The 25,082-nt window shown below is 46.2% G+C and overlaps 1 protein-coding gene across 6 annotated transcripts in view; it reads left to right on the forward strand.

Annotated features, from left to right (window-relative positions):
* Positions 1–25,082, forward strand: part of HIVEP1 (HIVEP zinc finger 1) — a 195,533-nt gene that overhangs the window by 151,603 nt on the left and 18,848 nt on the right. For all 6 annotated transcript variants that reach the window (XM_050941557.1, XM_050941556.1, XM_050941560.1 and 3 more), the window contains one exon: positions 20,067–20,168. In XM_050941557.1, coding sequence (XP_050797514.1) covers positions 20,067–20,168 — 102 coding nt within the window. The remainder of the gene's footprint in view (positions 1–20,066; positions 20,169–25,082) is intronic.

Consider the following 25,082-nt stretch of genomic DNA (forward strand, 5'->3'; position numbering starts at 1 on the left):
GTTATTCTTGAAAGTATTGGCAGTGGTCATTGCCTATCTTGGTCTGGGGAGAATTGTTTTTCCATGCCTTGACAACTGGCTATTCAAGAGCCAGTCTTCCGAGATTCTCTCCACCATAAAGACAGCAGTGTCTCTGTTCCACAGGCTAGGTCTTCATCTTAACATCAAAAAATCCACTCTAAGCCTTGTGCAAAGGATAGAATTTATAAGGGCATCCTTAGATGCAGTATGAGCAAGAGCTTACCTTCCCATGGACAGGGTCATGGCCTTAACAAACCCCATCTCAAAAATTCAAATCAGTCCACAGACATCAACAAGAAATCACCTTCAACCAGTCAGACACATGGCAGCTTGTACTTTTGTGAAACGTGTTAGGTCATGCCTTTGATGGTTCCAGGGATGGTTTATGCCCCTAAACAAATGCAACCTGCAGAAACTGGTGTCAGTCCCTCATCAAGTACAAGACACTCAATTGGTGAAAAAACTCAGACAATGTTTGTGCAGGTGTTCCATGCATCCAGCTCTCCCCAGCCATCGCCATAATGACAGCTGCAACTTTGGTGGGTTGGAGAGAACATTTAGGGATCCACACCATTCAGGGCAAATGGTCTGCACAAGAAGCATAGTTGCACATCAACATCCTGGAGCTGAGGACAGTCAGAAGTGCCTGTATCTACTTCCTGCCATTAAATCAGGAGCAGTTTCATAAAAATCATGACAGACAATGTAGTCTGCATGTTCTATATCAACTGGTGTGATGGACGGGTAAGCATGGGATCCTCTTTGTGTGAAACAGTGAGGCTATGGAACCAATGTATAACCAACTGCATCCTAATTTTGGCAGCCTACCTCTCAGGTACAAAACACTATGGCTGACTTCAGCAGGCACTTCTCAAGCAATTACAAATGAGAGATGGACTCCTGGATTCTCAGTCACATTTTCATGACTTGGGGAGTTACAGAAGTGAATCTCTTTGCTACCTTAATCAACAAGAAGTGCAAACAATTTTAATTGAGAGGGGGTGTGGGCCCTCACTCACTGAGGGAAGTGCTTTCCTTGTTCCATGGACAAGGGGCCTTCTGTATGCATTTCCTCCAGTGCCCCTGATATTTAAGGAGATAAACATGATCAAGCAAGACAAAGCCAAGATGATATTAATAGTTCCAGCGTGGCCCAGACAGGCCTGAGACCCTTACCTGATTCTCCTTGCTGTTTGCCCAATGATGAGTCTTTCATCCATCCTGGGACCCCGTGATGGGGAAGAGGCCCGGACTCTGGGCTCTAGCTTGAGCATAAATGTCTACATTGCAATTTTACAACCCCAGAGCCTGAGTCAAATGAAATGGACCAGCCATGGGTATTTAATTGCAGTGCAGACATACTCAAAGTCTCATTACATCCACATACTAAATTTTCTATCTAAGGTGTCATCTGAATTTCATATCTGTTAAGATATCTATCTTCTAGTTTTCTTTGTGAAGCCACATCACACCAGGATGGATGTTCTCTTCTATGCCGTAGACATCAGGAGAACACTGGCCTCTTATTTGGACCAAGCCAGATCTTTTAGAAAATCTCCAGGACTATCAATTGCTGAATGTCCAAAGGATCCACAGTCTCCACCCAGAGACTCTCCAGATGGATTTCTGGATGTATTATTCCTTGTTATGAATCTGCCCATTTACAACCTCCTCCTAGGGTATTAACCATTCCACGAGCTCTTTCTCTGCCTCTGTGACATTACTCAAAAACATTCCCCTTGTTCAGATCATCAGAGCTGCAGCTTGATCTGCAGTACATACGTTTTCCAAGCACTACGTGATGGTTCATTCTTCTAGATGAGACGCTGCCTTGGGAATGCAGTCTTGTTTTTAGTATTGGACTCGAAGTCAGAGCTTCCTCATGTTGAGGATACTGTTTGAAAGTCACCTGAAATGGGGGACCCCAAGGGATGCTATTCAAAGAAAAAAGAGAGGTTACTCTCCTCGTGCAGTAACGAGTTCTTTGAGATGTGTGTCCCTGTGAATGCTCTGCCACCTGTCCTCTTTCCACTGTTTCAGTGTTTCTTGTATGGGACTTTGTGATGGAGAACGAACTGAGGGCAGTTTGCCTGTGCAGCCCTATATGCCCTTGGTGTGCAGCACGAGCAGGCACTACCACCAAAAAATTCCGATTGAAGGCACATGGGGGTGTAAGTGCATCTGAAGTGCAGAACCCCTAGGGACACACGTCTTGAAGAACTCCAGTAACTGCACAAGGTGAGTAACCTCTGATTATAAACCATTACCTACTCACCTGACACTTTTCAGGATTCTCAGCACTGTGAAGAACTCTTAATTGTCTGAGTGTGTGGTTCTGCACTGCTCTTAAAAAATAAAATTTTCAATTCTGACATTGTATGTAACAGTTATGTTTCTAATTTAACTTAGTTTCCTTCTCTGAGTGGCCTAAGAGTGGGAAAATGCAGAGGTTATTTCAAAGAACGCTGGTTACAGGTGACTAGCTTTCATTTTTAGATTTGCTTGTTCTAGGTTAATATATATTGTACATGTGATTAGATTTGCAAAGGATTAAAGTAATTACCAATCTTAATATTTCTCACCAAGTGATTCTTCAGGAATATGGATTTTCTATTTTACTTGCTTTGACACCATCTCTGGGCTCTCAACATTCTGTATCACCTCTGCTGACCTTCTAGCCAAGATAACGTTGGGTGGGTAGTCTCTGAGCCTCCCTCAGGAGCAACTAGATAAATTGATATGGAGGCACTCCCATTCCTCACTGTTCTCACCAACTAGGATCTGGGAGTTCTTCTTCGAGTGCTTGCTCATATCCATTCCAGTTAGGTGTGTGCGCGCCGCGTGCACGTTCATCGGAAGATTTTTACCCTAGCAACACTCGGTCAGCTGGGCGCCCCCTGGAGTGGCGCCGCTATGGCGCCGGATATATACCCCTGCCGACCCAGCCGCCCTTCAGTTCCTTCTTACTGCCCGTGTCAGTTGTTGGAACAGTGGAGCGCGGCTTAGCTGACCTCCACTTCCCTAGCTACTCGTAGTTCTCGTTCGTTATCGTGTATATAGTTATATAGTTATAATCCTTTTATATTGAGATATATAGTTATATGTTTTTTCTTTACTAGCATACTTAGTTTAGTAATAGTGTGGTTCGGGGAGTAGCCCCTTCCCCGCACCCAGTGCCAGAGCCCAGGTTTCAAACCAGGCTCGGCCTACCACAAACCGATGCCGACAGGAGATCCGCACAACTCCTGTTTGAAGCGCCTTGGGGACTCTCACTTGACAGCTAAATGCCCCATTTGCAAGGCTTTTAAGCCGAGAACAAAAAGGAGCTGGACTTTCACTTACCCCTCCGCCTTCGGCACCGAGCACTGGTCACTTGGCAGGCAGAAGCGCCTCCTCGGCACCGGACCGCACTGGTACTGCCAAGGCCTCTCGGCACCGGCCGTCGCCGGCACCGACGTCGACTCGGCACCGCTTCCTCTCTCTGAGGTCGAGAAAGCCTAAGACTCCTCCTGCTTCCGTGCCAACTGCACAGCAGCCCGAGAGCTCGTCTAAGTCTGATCGCCCGGCACCGACACCTGCAGAGGCACCATCGATTCCGGTCCCACGGGGCCACTGAATCCAGTTCCTGACAGCTCCCCGGTATGCGCCGTGGTTGAGCTTACTGCTCCTGCTGCTTCCGTGCCAACTGCACCTCAGCCAGAGAGCTCATCTAAGTCGGATCACCCGGCACCGACACCTGCTGAGGCACTGACGACATCGGCACCGTCGATCCCGGTCCCACGAGGGCCGTCGAATCCGGTGCCTGACAGCTCCCTGGTACGCACTGTGGTTGAGCTTACTGTTCCCTCCACGACGGAGACATTCCCAACGGCGAGGGATCTCATTGCCAAGCGGCACCATTCATGATCACGGTCCCACAGACTCTCCAGGTCTTGTTGGTACTCTTGCTCCCTACGCCACTTGCAGTCCCGGTGCTGTTCTCCTCCTCGGTGCCGGTCGCACTCGCCACACCAATCGGTATCCCATTTGCCGACCCACTACTCTCGGCACCGTTCCAGCTCCCGGCACCGCTACAGGCACCGTGACTCCCGTAGCCACTCCCGACCTCGAGCCACGAGATCTTGGTCGATCTCCGGATCTCATTCCAGGTTCCGGTACGCCGACCGGTGCCGAGTTGGGCAAGGTCCGATAGAGACAGAGACTCTGCCCATGGCTTTTCAGCACCTCCATGGCCTTCCAGACACACATCAGTGTCATCCCACGCGGACAGCTCTTATGCTCAGGACCGCAATTCTAATGTGCCCACCAACAACCTGAGAGCCCATCAGGACCTCCTAAGGAGGGTAGCACTCAATATGGACCTCCAGGTGGAGGAGGTCCCGGAGGTAGAGGACATGATGGTAGACATTCTATCCCCGGATGCCCCGCTAGAGGGGTTCTACTCGTTTATTCGGACCATCCAGGCGAATGCCGGTACTATATGGCAGTCCTCAGCCTCTATCCCTCCTGCGGCCAGGGGAGTCGAGCATAAATATATGGTGCTCTCTAAAGGGTACGACTACTTGTATCTCCGTCCTCCTCCCTGCTCACTAGTCATTCAGTCCGTTAAGGAGAGGGAATGACATGGCCAGCAGGCACCAGCCCCGAAATCAAAGGAGGCTAGGCGAATGAACCTACTCGACCGCAAGGTGTACTCTGCAGGGGCCTTACAGCTCTGGGTGGCAAATCAATGAGCCTTGCTTAGCCGCTATAATTATAACACCTGGGTGGCGGTGGGTACGTTTATGGAGCTTCTCCCTCAAGACTCCTGCCAAGAGTTCGCTGCCCTCTTGGAGGAAGGGAAAAAGGTGGCCAGAACTTCCCTCCAGGCCTCGTTGGATGCAGCAGACTCAGCAGCCAGGACTCTGGCCTCGGGTGTTGCCATGAGGCGCATCTCATGGCTTCAAGTTTCAAACCTCCCGCCGGAGCTGCAGTATACCATTCAGGACTTACCATTTGATGGTAAAGGCCTCTTCACGGCAAAGACTGCCCCAGGCTGCAAAGCGTGAAGGACAACAGGGTCCTAATACGCTCTCTCGGCGTGCATACGCCAGTGACCAAACGCAGGCCTTTCCGTCTCCAGCCACACCGCTGTACTCTGTGCCTAGCCAGAGACAGGACTTCGGCAGGCGACGCGGCCGAAGTGGTCGCAGACGACCATCAGGACTCCAAGAGGGCCAAGATCAAGGTCCCTCGCAACCACCACTGGGACCAAAGACGAACTTCTGAAGGTGCGCCCAAGGGTGGCGTACCAGTTACAGGCCGGGATCCCACTCCTACTTCCTCCTGGCGGGGTCCAATTTGTTCCAACCCTGTCCCTCTTCAGGGACCCCTCTCATGAGCAATTCCTCTTACAAGAGGTGCAGATGCCGATGGATGAAAGTGTCAAGGTGTTTTACTCCCGTTATTCCCTAATCCCCAAGTCGAACGGAGGTCTCAGACCTATCCTAGGCCTGCGAGGACCCAACCAGTTTATGATAAGGTTGAAATTCCGCATGGTATCCCTGGGAACCATTATCCCGTCCTTGGATCCTGGATACTGGTATGCCGCCCTCGATATGAAGGACGCGTGCTTTCACATCGCCACCTTCCCTCCACACAAGAGATACCTCCGCTTTCTAGCCAACCGTCAGTACTTCCAGTTTACGGTCCTGCTGTTTGGCCTTTCTACAGCCCCGCTGGTATTGACCAAGTGTATGGCCGTCGTTGCCGCCTACCTCCGTTGACGTCAGATAGGCGTTTTTCCTTATCTGGACGATTGGCTTATCCGAGGAGACTCCAAGACACGAATCACTCAGCAGGTGGGCATCGTCAAGGACCTATTCACACGTCTAGGCCTGATGATCACTATAGAAAAATCCACTCTGGTTCCCACGCAGAGGTTAGACTTCATAGGAGCTATCCTGGACTCCGATCTAGCCGGAGCCTGCTTACCACAGCTGCGGTTTCAGGCGATGGCAACAATCATCCAAGGTCTGCAGACTTTCCCAACGACCTCGGCTCGCACTTGTCTCGGTCTCCTGGGTCCCATAGCTGCCTGCAAGTTTGTAACCAAACACGCCAGACTCCGCCTCCATCCTCTCCAAGTTTGGCTCAACTCGGTGTACCGCCCGGACAGGGACCCAATGGTCACGATAGTCACCATTCCGTCGAGCACCCTAGGCTCCCTAAAATGGTGGCTAACTCCCTCCCTGGTGTGGGCAGGGATGCCGTTCCATCCGCCCCAGCCCTCAATGTCCCTGACGACGGACGCGTCATCTCTCGGCTGGGGTGCTCACCTCAGTCACCTTTGAATTTAAGGCCTTTGGTCTTCTCAGGAACTGGCATTCCACATAAATGTCCAAAAATGAGAGCAGTCCGCCTGGTGTGCCAGGGTTTCTAGCAGCAGCTGTGAGGCCATGGTGTCTCAGTGTTTACAGCCAACACAATGACCATGTGCTGCATAAGCAACTAGGGAGGGACATGGTCCTCCCCCTTTTGTCAGGAGGCCATCCATCTCTGGGACTTTTGCATAGCCCACTCGATAAATCTGGTAACGTCCTTTCTCCCAGGCGTTCGGAACACCTTGTCACATTGACTCAGCAGGTCTTTCCTGTCTCACGAGTGGTCGATCTGCCCCAATGTAATGCATTCTGTTTTCCAGAAGTGGGGATTTTTTCCCCACATAGACCTGTTCGCTTACTGCAAGACCAGGACATGCCAAATGTTCTGCTCCTTCCAAGGTCTCTCCCCGGGATCGATCTTGGACGCTTTCCTGATGCCGTGGAAGGGCCAACTCCTTTATGCCTTCCCACCGTTCCCGCTGATTCACAGGGTCCTGCTGAAACTCCGCAGGGGCAGAACGTGCATCATTATGATCATCCAGGCAGCACTGATACACTACGTTGCTCGACCTGTTGATAGCCAACCCAATTACCCTGCCACTCCACCCAGATCTCATAACTCAGGAGCACGGCAGGCTTCGCCACCCAGACCTGCAGTCTCTTCACCTCACGGTGTGGCTGCTGCGTGGCTAAACCAGGGTAGCAGGAAGCCTTCCACCTGGTCAACGTACCTGGCCGAGTGGAAGCGTTTCTCTTACAGGTGCGGAACGCTTGATCTTATTCCTACTGAGGTCTCCATCCCCTCTATTTTGGACTACCCCTGGCCTAAAACAGCAAGGCCTAGCGCTATCATCGCTGAGGGTACACTTGGCAGCCATCTCTGCCTTCCACCCAGGCTAAGGTGGATGTTCCGTGTTCTCACACTCTATGGTTTCAAGGTTCCTCAAGGGCTTGGAGCGCTTATACCCTCGAGTACGCCGCCCAGCCCAACCTGGGACCTCAACCTGGTTTTAGCTAGACTTATGTCTCCCCCATTCAAGCCGTTAGCGACCTGCTCGCTGCTATACCTGTCTTGGAAGACAGCTTTCCTCGTAGCCATTACATCGGCCAGACGAGTCTTTGAGCTCAGGGCTCTTACGGTGGTTCCACTGTACACTATGTTCCACAAAGACAAGGTGCAGTTATGACCACACCCAGCTTTCCTCCCTAAGGTGGTTTCGGCCTTTCATGTTAACCACACGCAACGCAATGGGGGCAACAATTGCACTCCCTGGACGTCCGTAGAGCGCTCGCATTTTATATTGAGCAGACAAAACCATTTCATAAAACCCCCCAACTCTCTGTTGCGGTAGCAGACCGAAGGATAGACCTACCTATTTCCTCTGAGGATCTCATCTTGGGTAATGGCGTGCATCCGCACTTGTTATGATTTTGCTCATATTTCCCCAAGCCACATCACCAAGGCTCAGGCTTCATCTTCCACCTTGCTGGCTCGTGTACCTATCCACGAGATCTGTCGCGCAGCTCCATGGTCCTCGGTCCATATCTTTGCTTCGCATTATGCTCTGGTTCAACAGTCAAGAGATGCTGCAGCCTCTGGCTCAGCAGTTTTACATTCTGCCACATTTCACTCCGACCCCACCGCCTACGTAAGGCTTGGGAATCACCTAACTGGAATGGATATGAGCAAGCACTCGAAGAAGAAAAGACGGTTACTCCCCTTTGTAACTGTTGTTCTTCGAGATGTGTTGCTCATATCCATTCCAAACCCACCCTCCTTCCCCACTGTCGGAGTAGCCGGCAAGAAGGAACTGAAGGGTGGCTGGGTCGGCAGGGGTATATATCCGGCACCATAGTGGCACCACTCCAGGGGGCGCCCAGCCAACCCACCGAGTGTTGCTAGGGTAAAAATCTTCTGACGAACGTGCACGCGGGGCGTGCACACACATAACTGGAATGGATATGAGCAACACATCTCGAAGAACAACAGTTACAAAGGTGAGTAACCGTCTTTTCTGAATTACAGAGGCAGCACAATCATATTTGGGTTTCTGAGTCTAGAGCAGGAGACTAAGCTAGCTTTAATTTGACCTTTTAAATGATCAGTCCTTTTCTAACACAATTATTTTATTAACTATAGAATTTTGTCTCATGTGGCTGAACTTTATTCTTAATTGACTGAGTAACAGAGTAACAAACACTGTACTAATGACATGCTCGTTATACACGTCTGTCGCATCTTACGCGCATTTAATATGCACAAATTCAGCTTTACGCGGTTGGCAAAAACAAAACAAAAACCAAAAAAAGAGAAAAATAACAATTTAAATACTGTTCCTGTAGTGCGGTGATTCCGCCCACCATTATACTCAATGTAATATTGATTATACGCAGTTTTCGCTTTACGCACTGACTGCAGAACGTAACCCCAGTGTAAGATGAGACACACCTGTACTGTTTTTAAATTATATTTAATTTTTTTAAATTATGATCTTTGCTTTAAACTTTCATGCAACTATATCATTATGATTTCAGAGAAACTATTGTGTTAAGTAGGGTCAGGCCTAGTCAGCACTGGACTGGAACACTTCCTACAATATCTGGTTTTGTTTTGAAAGTGATGCACGTAATTCAGCAGGTGTGTCGAAACTTAGTAGTCCATCACAGTATAGGGAGTACACATGTTGTTTGTGGTGCAGTCTTTTAGATGAAATGTCAAACTGAGGCCTTAATCACTTCTGATCATGAAAGAGCCCATGGGAGTTTTTGCAAGAGTGGATGTGCTGGCCATATTCCAAACTCAAATAATTAAATTCCGCCTACATCAATTCCCCTGTCACTTTGGTTGGATACAGTAATTTTATTCACTTCCTATCCTAAACTGTTGTACAATGCTGTGGTTGCCACAATGACTACTGCGTTCAGTCAAAACAGACACCCTGGTCTTCCAGGTTGTGGGTTAGGCACAGAACTAACAACCTTGTCCTATAAAAAAAAAAACCAAAATGTTACGGAAACAGTGACTGAGAAATCGACCATTATTGTGTTTGATGGCCTCCAGGAGTCAATGACCCATATGATTGCCAGTGGTAAAAGCCAAAAGGAAGCGATTGGCATGAAGACTGAAGTGCTGAACACCAAGACAAAAACCAAACTTGGTTTTTGGAATGTATGGACAATGTATGAAGCAGGGAAGCTATCTCAGGTCACAGCAGAGATAAGACGCTACAGCTTACACATCCTGGGTGTCTGCAAGAGAAGAGGGATGGGATCTGAAAGATTAACAACAGCCTCGGGAGAAACTTTGCTGTTTTCTGGACGGGATGATGGACAACACTCTGAGGGTGTTGCCATCCTTTTGAAGAAGGGAGTGGAGCGTTCCATGCTTGAATGGAAATCCATCGGCAGCAGACTTAGGAGAGCGAGATTGAAATGGAAACATAATAATAGCTCCCTAATTCAGTGTTATGCTCCGACAAATGACAGTGATGAAGAAGTAAAGGACAAATTCTACCTTATACTACAGGAGGAGTTAGAGAGAGTACCATGCCACGACCTAACTGTCGTCATGGGAGACCTGAATGCCAAGGTCAGTAAGGACAATGCAAACAATGACAGGAAGGAGTGGATTACACCCACCACGTGGAATGCCACAGAAACCAGACGAGTCCCGAAGAAAAAAGTTTGACATAAAATCCCAGAAGCTAAAGGACAAATACCACGAGCAGTATAGCAAGGCGCACTGGGAGGTCAAACGCCTTGTGAGAGCGGACAAACAGCATTACATTGATAATCTGGCAACACAAGCAGAGGATGCAGCTCCTTGTATTGAACAAGGAACCATCTACAAAATGACACAGCTTATCAGTGGTACACGGCAGACACCAACAAACACTGTCATCAGGAACAAACAGGGACACCTACTAACCAAAAAAGAACAAGATATGCGCTGTACAGAGCATTTCAAAGAATTTAGGGAGCAACCTAAAGAGGAAGCAAACATCCAGGAGGCAAAAGATGTTGGTATCCACACAGATGCCCCAACTAAGGAATAGATCATTCAAGCCATCAAATCCTTAAAAAATGGGAAAGCTGCTGGCAAGGATAACTTTGAATGCAGAATTGTTAAAGGTAAATCCTAAATTAGCAGTACCTATCCTGGCCCCTCTATTTACATCAGTCTGGGAAAGGGAAAAAGTGCCAGAGGAGTGGACCAGTGGGGTTATAGTGAAGATACCAGAGAAGAACTTTCAGTGATTGTAATAACTGGTGTGGTATCACACTTTTATCTGTGCCAAGCAAAGTATTGTGTAAGATCATAGTCCAGCATATATCAGAGGCAGTTGATCATGTTCTCAGAAAAGAGCAAGCTGTTTTTCAGAAAGAGCTTCGATGCACAGACCAGATCTTCACTCCATGAAACATAATAGAACAATGTTTAGAATGACAATGGCAACTCTACATAAATTTCATAGACTTTCAGAAGGCTTTTGATAGCATTCACAGGACCGACCTATGGCACATTCTGTGGGCATACGGAATTCCTTTCCCTATAATCCCCAACATCATCAAAGACGAGCATCCGACAAAGTGGGTATTCACCCACAAAAGCTCATGCTCCAAAACATCTGTTAGTCTATAAGGTGCCACAGGATTCTTTGCTGCTTTTACAGATCCAGACTAACACGGCTACCCCTCTGATACTTAAGATCATCAAAAGCTTCTATTTCAACTTTACATGCAGTGTTGATCACAGTGAGCTCAGTTTTGAAGTCAAAACAGGAGTATGTCAGGGGTGTGTCATGTCTTCAATACTGCCATTGACTGGGTAATGCAGCATACAACAGAAGACATGCCAAGAGGCATTAAATGGACTCTCTTCTCATCCCTTGAAGACCTGGACTTTGCAGATGATGTCACTCTCCTATCACATACCCAACACCATATACTAGAAAAAAACAACTTGACTCAACGCATTCAGCCAGCAAATTGGACTGAAAATCAACTGCAGTAAGGCAGATATTATGACCTTTAGTATTGCCTCACCATCACCAGTACAGATAGAGGATTATGGTCTCACCAATATAGAAATATTTACATGCTTGGGCAGCACCATCAGCCAGGATGGTGGAACAAGCCAGGACATCCAGAACAAAATCAATAAAGCCAGGAGCATCTTCAGGAGCTTAAATACAGTCTGGAAATCATCAAAATACAACACCAAAACCAAACTCAAGATTTATCAGAGCTGCATACTTTCAACACTACTTTATAGTGCAGAATGCTGGGGAATGAGAAAGTATGACATATCCAAACTGTCTTCATTCCATACAACCTGCCTCAGAAAAATCCTCTGTATCTTTTGGCCCAGAACATTCTCAAACCAAGATCTATTGATGCAATGCAGCCAAGAGGATCTGAGCACCATCATTGCCAGGAGGCGTTGGAGATGGATCGTTCATGTGCTTTGGATAGAAACTGATTCCATCACCAGACTGGCAATAAGATGGACACCTGAAGGCAAGCAAAAATGAGGCCACCTGAAAACAACATGGGGAAGAACTATGGAAGCCAAGCTGAAAAAGCTGGGGAATCATTGAAAGACTTACCAGAAACAGACAGGAGTGGGAGAGCTTCGTCACTGCCCTAAACGCCAGGTGCATAATAGGAGCATGATGATGATTTTTCAGTCAAAAGAAGAGGATGTTTCTCAGTGGGTGGTGAACTGTCCTGCACACATGGAGTACATAACCTGTATTTCTGTAAAGCACCTGGGAAACTTGGAAAGTTATTGTGTAAGTCAGTCAATAGTAATAAGATATGGATTTTATAACCAGTTTCTTCTTTGAGTAGTTTTCCTATGGGTCGTCCACATCAGGTTGTCAGAGATTTTCATCAGCAGGGTCTATGCCTGCATCCCAAACACCCTCATGTCCCAGTGAAAAGGTATATAGGGAGGAGTGGACCTGCCACCACTCCATTTCCTTCTCCGTTGCCTGCAGCTTGACATGGAGCATTGCAGTGTCCATTTTCTAGCCTTGCTGCTTTGTACAGCTCTCGCTTGTTTTTTCCCTTATCTTTATAGTGGTACTTCTGTTTTATTATTTTTCCATTATTTAGCACAAGTGGGAGGGGGTTCTCCTTGTCCTCTTTTTTTTGTCTGATATGGTCCTTTATCGCTTTTCTTTGTCTTCACTGTATGGTCTTGAGTATGGGTTATGCCCAACACCCCAGGCTTCAAACCCTGCCAGACCTGCCATAGGTTTTTTTCTCCACAGTGACCAACATTCCGGCAGCCTTTGGGAGTCTCACCTCCGCTCCAAATTAGAGAGACAAGATGAGTGAGGTAATATATTTTATCGAACCAGGTGTTGGTGAGAGAGACAACAGAAGACAGACCAGTCAAAGATATTATCTCCCTCACCTTGTCTCTCTAAAATCCTGGGACTGTCACAGCTGTGATAACACTGCATATCTCCTCCAAATCTAAGCTGTGGTTAGGATTTAAGAACTGATCTAAGACGTTGAGAGAGGACAGGCTAAAACTCTTGCTAATTGAGTGCTCACTGAGACTTATGGGTCTGTCACCCCAATGTACATGGGACCTGCCTGACTGCTTCTGCTCTAGCGGTAAGCAAAGACCCAGGGGGCTCTGCAGCAAACCTTTAAAGAAAAAAAGACTCCATTCTCTTAAACAGGATAAGAAATGGGGAAAATTTCCCTTTGGTCTGAGTCTCAGGAAACCTTGCATCCTGCTACGGGTACCTCAGAGGCTCTCATCCCCTCCAGTACCAATTCTGCAGCTGTGGCAAAGAAGCCACTTACCTAGAAGCCTCCTTCAGTGGCTTCAACGTCTGGACTGGACTCAGTGCCTTCAAAACATAGAGATTGCAAAGTCTAGTCAAAATCCTCATCACACACTTATGGTTCTTTGGTACCGTCTCCACCTGCCATACTGACTCCTGAGGATCCCCATCTAGAGTCCCCAATACCATCCAGATTCCTGTTCGACAAGGACCTCTGTTCCCTGGAAGAGCCTGATTGCCACTGTTGAAACTCTCTCCATTGTATCAACTCATTTTTCTGAACCTGCTTACTCTCAGTCTGTGCCTTCTTCGATGGTGACTCATCCTCCAGTACCAACAAAGTCCCCATGCAGACACTTTGAGGGTACTGAGAAAGAGATTTCCAGTTGGTACCAACACAACTTTCCCCAGTGCCACCTCATCAGCCAACCAGCTATCAAACCTCTTTACTGATAAAGGTGCAGATACCATGCCAGAGCCTGGTATCAACTTGAGCTCCAGTGCTGGCATCATCCACTCCCCCAGTGGATATGGGGAACGACAGTGTCTATACAAGGGTCCTCTGCCTTCCTGCCACCTTCCCTTAAGATTCAACCTGAGGAGGAACCCACAGACCCTGGCGAGGACTATCATGGGCCCTTCCCTTTTTACTTTGTCCCAATTCAGTGAGCATATTGGAACCCCTGCGACCCATATGGTGACCACTTCTACCGGGTCCCATCTTGTAAGAGGGCATGTCAGGAGTAACAGACTGTTATTGAGCCTTGCTCCCACGATACTTCTCACTGAGGAGCAGGTACTAGCTGAGAAGGAAGAAATACCTTCCCACAAGTGCTCCTCCTCATCAGATGAGGCTGTCATGTCTCCTTCACCATTTTACTGTGATCATTTCAAGGCATTTCAAGACCTAGTGAAGCATATAGTGGACAGTTTACAAACTCAGTGGAGGACATACAGGAACCCCAACATTCCATCAGACATCTTTCACCCATCTCCCCAGGACAAGATCGCCTTGCCCATCAATGATGCTTCATTAGCCCAAGTAATGAAAGGTGTGGCAAGCTCCAAGGTGTGGCTATTCCAACTCCTGCAAATGGGCTGATAAGCAATATGATATTTCACTCAGAGGCTCAGAGTATTTTTTTTCTCCTACCTTACAAACAACTCTCTGGTTGTTGAGACAGCAAAGAAGAGGATCAGATAACACCAGTTCCATTCAAAACCATCAGACAAGGAGCTGAAGCGATTGGATCTTCTGGGCCACAAGAGATACTCATCTGCTACTTTGCAGTCCAGAATAGCCAGTTACCAAGCCCTGATGGCGAAGTATGACTTCTAAAACTATTCTCTTTCTCAGGCTCTATTAAACACTTGCCTTAGGATCAGAGAGGACGGTTTCAGGCCCTCATTACAGAAGGTCAGAAAGTTGCCAAGGCACCTCTACAGGCTTTGCTCAAGGCCACTGGCATAGCTGCCCTTTCCATAGCTTCAGCAGTCTTCCATCCTCCTCCGTAAGATTAAAAAATACTGTTGAGGGTCTTCCTTTTGAGGGATTCAAGATGGTTAGTGACACCACAGGTGGGTCTCTTCGCAGGTTGAAGACTGCTCAGTGATCTCATCCAGTCCACTACTAGCCCCTGAAACTAGCTGAATCCTCCTGCCTCAGGAAGAAGTGCAGGTTCCCTAAGAAAGGGCTCTCTTCAGTGAACTCCCAACCAGTGATGTCCTCAAAATGCCAGTTTTGACTTATTGATCAAGGGCCACAAACTGCCATCTATTCTGGATTCTAGACTGCACCTCCCCCTCTCCCACCACTACCATCCTTTTGGGAATCATCTGTCCCATTTTCTACCTTCGTGGGAGTGCATCACCTCAGACAGATGGATCCTGGAGTTGATTTTCACAGGCCATTCCATCAAGATCAGCTCCTTACCACCCCTTCACCCTTCTTTCCCATCCCTCTTCAGGGCCATTCTAACAAGGATCTTTTGAGACAGGAGGTATAATCTCTCCTAACACTGCACTCGACTGAACTTATTCTACTGGATTTCATCTAAAAAGATTTTAATCTTGGTATTGCTTGGTCATGAAGAGAGTTGAAGGACAGAGATCAATTCTGGACCTCAGGATTTTCAACACTTTCATCTGTGCTCAGCATTTCAGAATGATAACCCAAGGAACGTTAATTCCCTCTCTGGATCTGGGAGATTGGTTAATTTCCCCTGATCTTCAGAATGCTTATTTCCATATCACCTTTCAACCTTTCTGCCAGCCCAAGGTCTTTACCACAGTCTTATTGGTCACCACAGTCCATCTTGTTAGATGGAAATAGTCATCTCCCCCTACCTGGACAATTGGCTTCCGAAAGGTCGCTCATTTCTAAAGACTTAGGCAGTAACTGGCAAAGTCCTAGCTCTTTATCATTCACTAGGTATCTGCCTCAACCTGAAAAATTCTACCCTCATACCCAGATAACACAGACTTCATCATGGCCACTCTGGACTCCTCCAGTGCCAATGTGTACTTGCCCAAGGACAGATTTACCTTGAAGTCCAACCTTGTTTCAAAGATGCAGCAAACCACAGCATGGGCTTGCTTAAAAGTTCTGGGCCATATGGAAGCCTGTACATTTGTGACACCCTTAGCAACAGTACATTCTTGGTGTCTTCAGACCTGGCTGAGAACCATCTATATCAGGAATAAGCACAGTCTGTTGAAACAGGTGTCAGTTCCTTGGAGTGTACTCAGCACTCTAAGTTGGTGGAAAGAGCCACAAAAAGTGTGTGTGGGAGTTCTGTTCCTGCAGCCTTCTCCTATAAGGACCATCACTCCAGAAACTTTGGTGATATGCTGGGACGCACACTCCCAGAACCTCACAACGCAAGGAAGATGGACTCCTTGGGAGGCCATACTCCATATCAACATATTAGAGTTCAGAGTGGTTCATTACACTTAGAAACACTTCCTACCCCACAACAGGGGCTACCCAATTAGGATCATGCTGGACAACAGAATAGCAGTATATTATATCAGTCATCCAGGAGGAGCAAGATCGCAGTCTTTATGCACGAAATGCTTAAAACTGTGGAACTCTGGTGCAATATCATACCGTGGGCAAATCTCAGCAGTTTATCTAGTGGGATTACAGAATATATTGGCAGATTCCCTCTGGAGACACTGACCACAAGTGGGAGCTGAATGACAAGGTATTCCGAGAGAGATCTTACTTGGGGCCATCCACTGATAGATCCCTTCAAAACTCCATCCAGTGTGACGTGCAGACAATTCTGCTCGAGGAGAGGGAACCTCCACAACTTGACAAGAAATACCTTAGTCATTCCTTGGCCTCATGTATTACTTTATGCTTATCCTCCAATTCTCTTACTACTTAAGGTTCTTAACAAATTGAAACAAAAAAATTAGTAGCCATCCTCTTAGCACTATCTTATCCAAGATGGGTGTGGTTCCCAGAGCTGACCCACCTGTCTCTGTGATTGCCTCTCCTTATTCCCCTAACAGTGAACCTCCTCACCCAAGAGTTGGGATTGATCACTCATCTGAATTTTTCAGCACTTCACCTAAAGCTTGACTGCTAAATAGCTCTCTGGTATTGTCATAAATATAAAGGGAAGGGTAACAACCTTCCTGTATACAGTACTATAAAATCCCTCCTGGCCAGAGGCACAAAATCCTTTTAGCTGTAAAGGGTTAAGAAGCTCAGGTAACCTAGCTGGCACCTGACCCAAAGGATCAATAAGGGGACAAGATACTTTCAAATCTGGGGTCGGGGGAGGCTTTGTTCTGTCTGTTCTGTGTGCTTGCCGAAGACAGATCAAGAAAGCAAGCAATCCAACTCCATTAGAATTAGTAAGTACTAGCAAGGGAATATGTTAGCTTGCTTTTATTTTGGCTTGTGCTTTTCTCTGTGCTGGGAGGAAGGTGTATTCCTGGTTTTCTTTTTGTAACTTTAAAGTTTTGCCCAGAGGGAGATCCTCTGTGTTTTGAATCTGATTGCCCTGTGAGATTATCTTCCATTCTAATTTTACAGAGGTGCTTCTTTTACCTTTTTTCTTTCTAATAAAGTTCTGGGTTTTTTAAAGAATCTGATTGGTTTTTTGTTTTTTTGTAGTGTCCTAAAAAAACTCATCTTGTTTATTCTCAAGCCTCCCCAGGAAAGGGGGTGTAGGGCTTAGGGAGATATTAGGTGGGAGTAGGAACTCCAAGTGGTCCTTTCCCTGAGTTTTGTCTAATCACTTGGTGATGACAGTGTTACCTAATCCATGGTACAAAGGAGAATTTGTGCCTTGGGGAGTTTTTAACCTAAGCTGGTAGAAATAAGCTTAGGGGGTCTTTCATGTGAGTCCCCACATCTGTACCCTAGAGTTCAGAGTGGGGAGGGAACCCTGATAGAATAAGACTGCCCCCCAGAGGTACAAACGGTGCTGCTTCATAGCAGAAAACCTACAACAAGGAAAATGTACCTGCAGAAGTGAAGGTGCGGGCAGAGATGTACAGCTCCTTTTGAGTCTTGTCTGCCACACATTCTCAATTATCTGTTCAATTACAAAACTCATATTTATCATTGAGCTCTGTCAAAGTTCACCTAGCTACTATCACAGCTTTTCACCTCCCAGTCAAAGGGTTTTCAGTTTTTACTCACTTAACCACAGCAAGATTTATCAAGGGCCTCTTCAACGTCTTCCCTCCTGTCAAGGAACCAACTCCACCATGGGAGCTCAACTTAATCCTTATTGCGTGGCAGAAACCCCAATTTAAACCTATGGCGAACTGTTCTCTCCTTTGTCTGTCCCTTTAAGATCTCATTTCTCATAGCCATCCACTCAGCCGGGAGGGTAAGAGAGCTTGGAGTCTAATGGCTGACCTATGGTATTTCATGTTCTATCACGACACAATGACTCTACATCCGCACCCTCACTTCCTTCCCAAAGTTTCCCATCAACCAGGAGATTCACCTTCTGCTGTTTTATCCTAAGACTCAGTCTTAGAGAGAAGAATCAAGCTTTCCCAGACTGGATGCAAGTAGAACTCTTGACTTGTACCTAGACAGGGCTAGGACCTTTAGGGCTTCAGCCAGACTTTTCATCTCAGTTGCAGAGTGCATGAAAGGACAAGCAGTTTCCACCCAAAGACTATCCAAATGGGTTTCAGGATGTATCTTAACCTGTTATGAAGCCTCGGAGGTTCACCCCCATCCAAGAGTTGTAGCTCATTCCACCAGTGTTCAATCTACCTCAGTAGCCCTGCTGAAAAACATACCTTTTGAGATCTCTGCAGGACAGCAACATCATCTTCAGTACAAGTGTTTTCCCAGCATTACGCTTTTGTGACTGTGTCCAGAGCTGATGCAGCTTTTGGCAAGGCTCTTGTATGAAAGTGCATAAAAGTTCATAAAATGTCACAAAAATAAATGTTGATGGGCAAAGGTACAAAATGGAGACTGAAAGACTTAGTCTAACCAAAAAGACCTACTGACGTTACCATGGACTATGATAGAGTTTCTCAAACAGGGGTCGCCACTTGTATAGGGAAAACCCTGGCGGGCCGGGCCGGTGTGTTTACGTGCCCCATCTGCAGGTCCGGCCGACTGCGGCTCCCACTGGCCCCATATTGCTGCCCCGGGCCAATGGGAGCTGCTGGAAGCGGCGCGGGCCGAGGGACTTACTGGCCTCCACTTCCAGCAGCTCCCATTGGCCCAGAGCAGCAATCCGGGGCCAGTGGAAGCCGCGATCGGCCAGACCTGCGGACGGGCAGGTAAACACACTGGCCCAGCCCGCCAGGGGCTTTTCCTACACAAGCGGCAACCCCTGTTTGAGAAACCCTGGACTAGGACTATGTTAAGATCATTCCTGGTAAACAAGAGAAGTGTGGGACTGGAAATTAGGTCTAATTGGTGTACAACGTAATGAGGGGACGAACTATTCCACCCATCACTCCCTTTTGGAGCTCTTCAATGAAAAGACTTTGGGGGTGAAAATTGAGCATCAGCACAATTGCTAACTGAAAAAAGGGGAAGAAGTGAGCTTCACCATCATGGTTGCCACCCTCACTGTCTCCTGGGACCCAGAGTCCACTGTGACACTGTTGGGCCTTTGTCATCCTAATCCTAAGAGATGTCCTGACCAAGCGAGGCCAGAAAGAAGGACCCAGATAACATAGCCAGTGGAGGTGGCAAAATCACAGCCACCTGTTGGTCTCTGTATACCAAACCCCCAATTTGGTTTAAAACTGTTTAATGGTGGACAGTGACAGGGTCATGTTAACTCCTTTAATTCTTTGAGCCCATTTATTTAATCAAAGTTAATGTAACAGGCACTTCCGCTGTGGTGGTGGCAAGTCCCTACCTCATTCTTGCAAGAAACACCTTAGCCACATAAGCAATATGACTCCAGGAGACGGGTTCCTGTTTGTGATAGGCAAGCAGATATAGGTGCCTCCCTGAGAGGGATGGGGCTTAGGACACACCTCTCTCCTCTGCATTTTCCATTGGCTAGCTTAGGCGGCTCTCCATCTAGCATGCTGTTTTTTTGGATCTCATTCTTCGATGCCTTTCTGTCCTCATTCATTGTAAAGGGAGGCAAGGCAGCTAACTCAGGTATTATGGACTGTAGTATTTGTTCCAGTGATTTTTCTAGGTCCCTACAAGTTAGGTTTTGTGACACTTGGTTCAGGGTGTTAAATATTCGATAACTATGGACAGCTTATCTGGGTCTGGGGAAGAGTGAACTGGTTATGTACAAAATCAAAGTACACCTATAACTGTGTTTGTATCAGTGTAGCTCCATATGCAGAATGTGACAATCTTGGGTACATATATATGTATATTTAAAGAGTAATTCATTTTTGTTTTTCTCTTAAGGAAACTTGACAAAACATATGAAGTCCAAGGCACACAGCAAGAAATGTATGGATTTAGGAGTTTCAATAGGCTTAATAGATGACCAGGATGGAGAAGAATATGGTAAGGATCTTATATCTTCATTTCTTTACTCCACCTTTGTATTGATTTATTCTTCTGTCATCTCACGTATCTAGCCTTTCTCACCCAGAGCCTTTAACTTCTGTTAGAAGGAAATGCCAGTGCGATAGACACCTTAGAAATATGACAGAGAGTAAAAGGTACTAGAAAGACACATAAGCCAAAAAAGAGATGGCATTTGCTAAAATTGCATTGCTGGGAAATGTTCAAAAAATGCTACCCAGTTTAATATCACCAGTTTTACAAGACTTCAATATATCTCAGAAACATAATTTTTCCTGCAGAACATGCAGTTCCACATCACAAAATTTCACATTTTCACTGAAAATAATTTTGCTTTAAAAGTCAAATTTTAATACAAAAGTCTTACAAAAATTGGACCAAATGTCAAATCTGCAATAAAATGCTCAAATTATGAACATGTTGCTGTAAATATTTTGTGCAGCTCATCCCAGAAAGCAAACAAGCAGTCACTGTGCTGCATGCAGAAGAAGACTGTGCTATTGTAGCAGTGATTGTATATATCACTAGGTGGGTGATATTCAGTTAACAATTCTGCCGCTTTTCCACCTTCACCCTTTTTACTTTTTCATTAATAACGTGAACATCAGTAAAAGGCATTTATAACGATAAAATTTGAACCAAAAATCCTGTATTTTTAAGACACTCAAAGCTGCCTTTAGAAGAAGGTAGGAGCTTGAGTGTGTTCCAGAAATGCAAAATTAGGGACATTGCAGATTTTGATTAGTTGAATAAGCTAGTTCACTAGCACTAGCCAATTCTGAGAGGTAAAACAGGTCATTATTTTAGGACTTAGTTTTGGCTCTAGAAATTCATCAGTGTAGTGGTGAAATACATCTGCCCACCCATCTGTTCTGCAGTAGGATCAGACATATTTTTGTCTTCGGTATATTTTTCATATTTACATTGAATAGTTTATTAGATTGTGGAGGAGGCTTTGAAGAGAAAAATGGTGAAGCGTTTACTGAAAGAAGAAAGGGTAATAGATTAATGCACATGCTCTCACTTGACAACCAATAGCAGACTAAGTGAATCAGCCTGAATTTAATTCTTAATAATGTTGAGAATGTGACTCAATGATCTTCAGTTAGTATGACTCAGTAATGTTCTAAGTACAAAGGAAGTGGCATTTGCCCTTTCTGAGCACAAATTGATTTATTCCTTTTGAAGACAAGGAAAAAACAAAGGTAATCTTACTTGACAACAAAATTCATGAATTAGTCCTCTTAGTAATTGAAGTACAAAAACAAGTACCACAGAAAATATGCTGCCATTAAATATTCACATCTATTTCTCCCTTAGGAACAATTTTATTTCAAATGTTCAGTTTCCACACAAAATTAAAAAAAAAAAATTAAAAATGCTGAACTGTTTTGGTTTTTTTTTTTGTTTTTTTAAATACCATTCTGCAGCTATAATAATCTCATTTGGCCTTTTGTAGTATAGGTGACCAGGGATGTTCTATTCACTAGAATGAAAAAAATTAAGTGATTGATAGGTTTATGTTTGAATTGTTAAATATCTCCCTTTATAGTAGTAGCGTTATGGTTTTGGATTTAAAATCATCATTGCTACTCAGGACAATTGTTATTTTTAAATTATTATTTTAATTATAACAGACTACATAGTAATTCATTAGCATATATTAGGGCACAACATTTTTGCAAGAAAATTACTAAAATGCTATAGTGAAATTTACTGGGATTTAAAAAAAAAAGAAATTCATTGAGATTTAGACATTAATTCCATTAGGCTCCTGTGAAAATTCTAGCCTGATCTGAAGCATCCACTTGCCAAAAACTGCTAAAATCATTAATAGGTGCCCAAATACCAAGAGAAAACAAAGCACCCAGATAGATAGTGCTTACGTCTCTTAGAGGAAGAAAACTTGATACCCAGTCTTTAACGAGACATGCAAGAATCTGTCATTGTGTTTGATGCATATCTATGTTTCTCCTTAAAGAAACTGACTCCACATATCTTTACCTTTGGAGTTGTGTGCCAGTACATGCAGTGTAACTAGGGTGACCGGACATCCCGATTTTATCGGGACTGTCCTGATATTTGCTTGTTTGTCCCGTGTCCCGACCAATGTTAGGTTGGGACACAGGACAAACAAGCAAAGGCTCCAGAGCTCAGAAGGGCTCGTGCCCTCCCCCGCCCCGATCCCTCCTTCCCCCCATTGGCTCCCTCCCCAAATTCCCGCCTCTTGCCAAGCACGCCATGCCCAGGAAACACAGGGGAGCGCGGGGCCGGGGTGAGTGTGAGGCCAGCCTGGCCCCGAGCAGGCAGGACTTGGGCGTGGTACCTGGAGGGAGAGTAGGGGACAGCCCACGGGGCCAGGCGGCAGCTGTTCTCCCCACCTGGTCAGCAGGACTCAGCAGCAGCCACTGCTGCAGTTCCCACTGCCGCGGGGGGAGGAAGTGGCCAAGCACTTGGCGCTCGGCGGCTGCAGCTCTGGCGCCCAGGTCCGAACCCCCCAAGCCCGGGCCTGCTACAGGGACCCAGCAGTGCACATGCTGTGCCCAACCCCTGGCCAGTCACATCTGGGCTGGTGCAATCCTGTGGCGGAGGCAGCGGCAGCCCAGCCCCATTCGTTCCCCTGCGGGATCCAAGCGGGATGCGGGGGCTGGGGCCTGCTGCCCCCACTCCGGGGCTGCCCGCGGGATTGCACCAGCTAGGCAGCCAGCCCAGACGCGACTGGCCAGTGGCTGGGCGCAGTGTGCGCGCTGCTGGGTCCCTGCAGCAGGCCTGGGCTCGGGGGGTTCGTGGGCGCCAGAGCCGCAGCTGCCGAGCGTGGTCAGCGGCCACTTCCTCCCCCAGCGGCAGCTCCCAAGTCCTGCTGCCCAGGTGGGGAGAACAGCCGCCACCTGGCCCCGCTGGCCACCTCCTACTCTCCCTCCAGGTACCGCGCCCGAATCCTGCCTGCTCGGGGCCAAGCTGGACTCACATTCACCCCGGCCCCGCGCTCCCCTGAGTCTCTCAGGCCTCCCTCCAGCACTTGCAGAGGGAGGCAGAATTGGGGCTGGGAGATTTTTTTTCCCCCTCTGCCCCCCCAACCCCCACGTGTCCCGATATTTGACCTGGGTGATCTGGTCACCCTAAGTGTAACCCATACATCTTCTGGGTGTGGTGTTCTGTCCTATCTAGTGTCACTGAGACCATTTAGAGAGAGAGAAAATGAGTCTGCTCTACAGCCTTAGCTAACAGCCAGTTGGCTTTTAGCTCATGCAGTAGAGGCTCATGCACTAAGCTCCAGAGGTCCTAGGTTCAGTCCCACCTGCTGACAAGCAGGGTCTGTCAGTGTTATAGAAGCATATAGTACCTTCTAAAAGCAGGGCTCTGGACAAGGTTGTGAGCTTTGGGTATGCACTGTAAGGTGTTAAGATTGCATCAGTAAAGAAATGCATGTTGATTCTATGCCAAGCTTTTTCTCTGCTTGCACATTTAATTGCTGCTATTTCATCATAGGTTTTTTAAACCCTTTATTAGTTTTATGTTTTTACAGTTGTTTAAAGTTTTATTTCTCATCAATATTCTTTAGTCTTTGCTCAAACAAAAGAGAGAGAGTTACTCTGATGTATGTAACCACTCCACCTGAATTCATGAAGAAGGTACAGGAACTCTCCCCTTGGGGTATGCAAAAGTAGTAAATGGTTGGTGTGCATCTCTCACCCTCTTTTGTTTCTTTTCCAAAGCCACTTTCTTCAGCCTTTATTGTGTTCTTGTTGTTCCAGAGCAAAAACAGAAGCAAAACTACATATGAAACAAACGTTTTAAAATTAATATGAGAATCTCCAGTAGAGGTGGGAAATTGGGAAATATACTTGATATTTACCTCTGTTTACTGAGGGTAATATTTTAAAAAGTGCCTAAGTCACTTAAGAGTCTATGTCTTGTTGAAAATCCATTTGCTCTGTTTTATTAAAGGTCTGTGTTGTTCTGTGGAAGAAATTAGACATGTTCTTTTGAAGAACCACATTATTAAGCTTCACCTCTGTCTATTACAAAATAAGAGTCTTTAACCTCTGAGTCCTGTGGCACTTTATAGACTAACAGATGGATTGGAGCATAAGCTTTTGTGAGTGAATACCCACTTCGTGAGATGCATGTAGTGGAAATTTTTCCAGAGGCACATCCACCAATGTAATATACGCCATCATGTGCAAGCAATTCCCCTCATTGACCAAACTGGACAGTCCCCACGTAAAAGGATAAATGGACACAAGTCAGATATTAGGAATGTCAATATACAAAAACCTGTAGGAGAACACTTCAGTCTCCCTGGACACACAATAGCAGATTTAAAGGAAGCCATCTTGCAGCAAAAAAACTTCAGGACCAGACTTCAAAGAGAAACTGCTGAGCTTCAGTTCATTTGCAAATTTGACACCATCAGCTCAGGATTAAACAAAGACTGTGAATGGCTAGCCACCTACAAAAGCAGCTTCTCCTCCCTTGATGTTCACACCTCAACTGCTAGAAGAGGGCCTCGTCCTCCCTGATTGAACTAAGTTCGTTATCTCTAGACTGATTCTTGCCTGCATATTTATACCTGCCTCTGGAAATTTCCACTACATGCATCTGACAAAATGGGTAAGTACCCATGAAAGCTTATACTCCAATATATCTGTAGTCTGTAATGTGCCAAAGGACTCTTTGTCACTTTTTACAGATCCAGACTAACACAGCTACCCCTCTGATATCTAACCTCTGAGTTAACGCCGTTCGCTTACAGTAACTGACTGTGTAAAGTCAATGGAACATTGTCACTTAGGCATTTTTGAAAATTTTACCCTAAATAATTTAGTATCATGTGCTTAATAAGATAAAATTTACTAACTGTACCATTTAAACGTTTTTTTATAATTGGAG

This window comes from Gopherus flavomarginatus, chromosome 2 (assembly GCF_025201925.1).
Source record: "Gopherus flavomarginatus isolate rGopFla2 chromosome 2, rGopFla2.mat.asm, whole genome shotgun sequence".
NCBI classification, from domain to species: domain Eukaryota; kingdom Metazoa; phylum Chordata; order Testudines; family Testudinidae; genus Gopherus; species Gopherus flavomarginatus.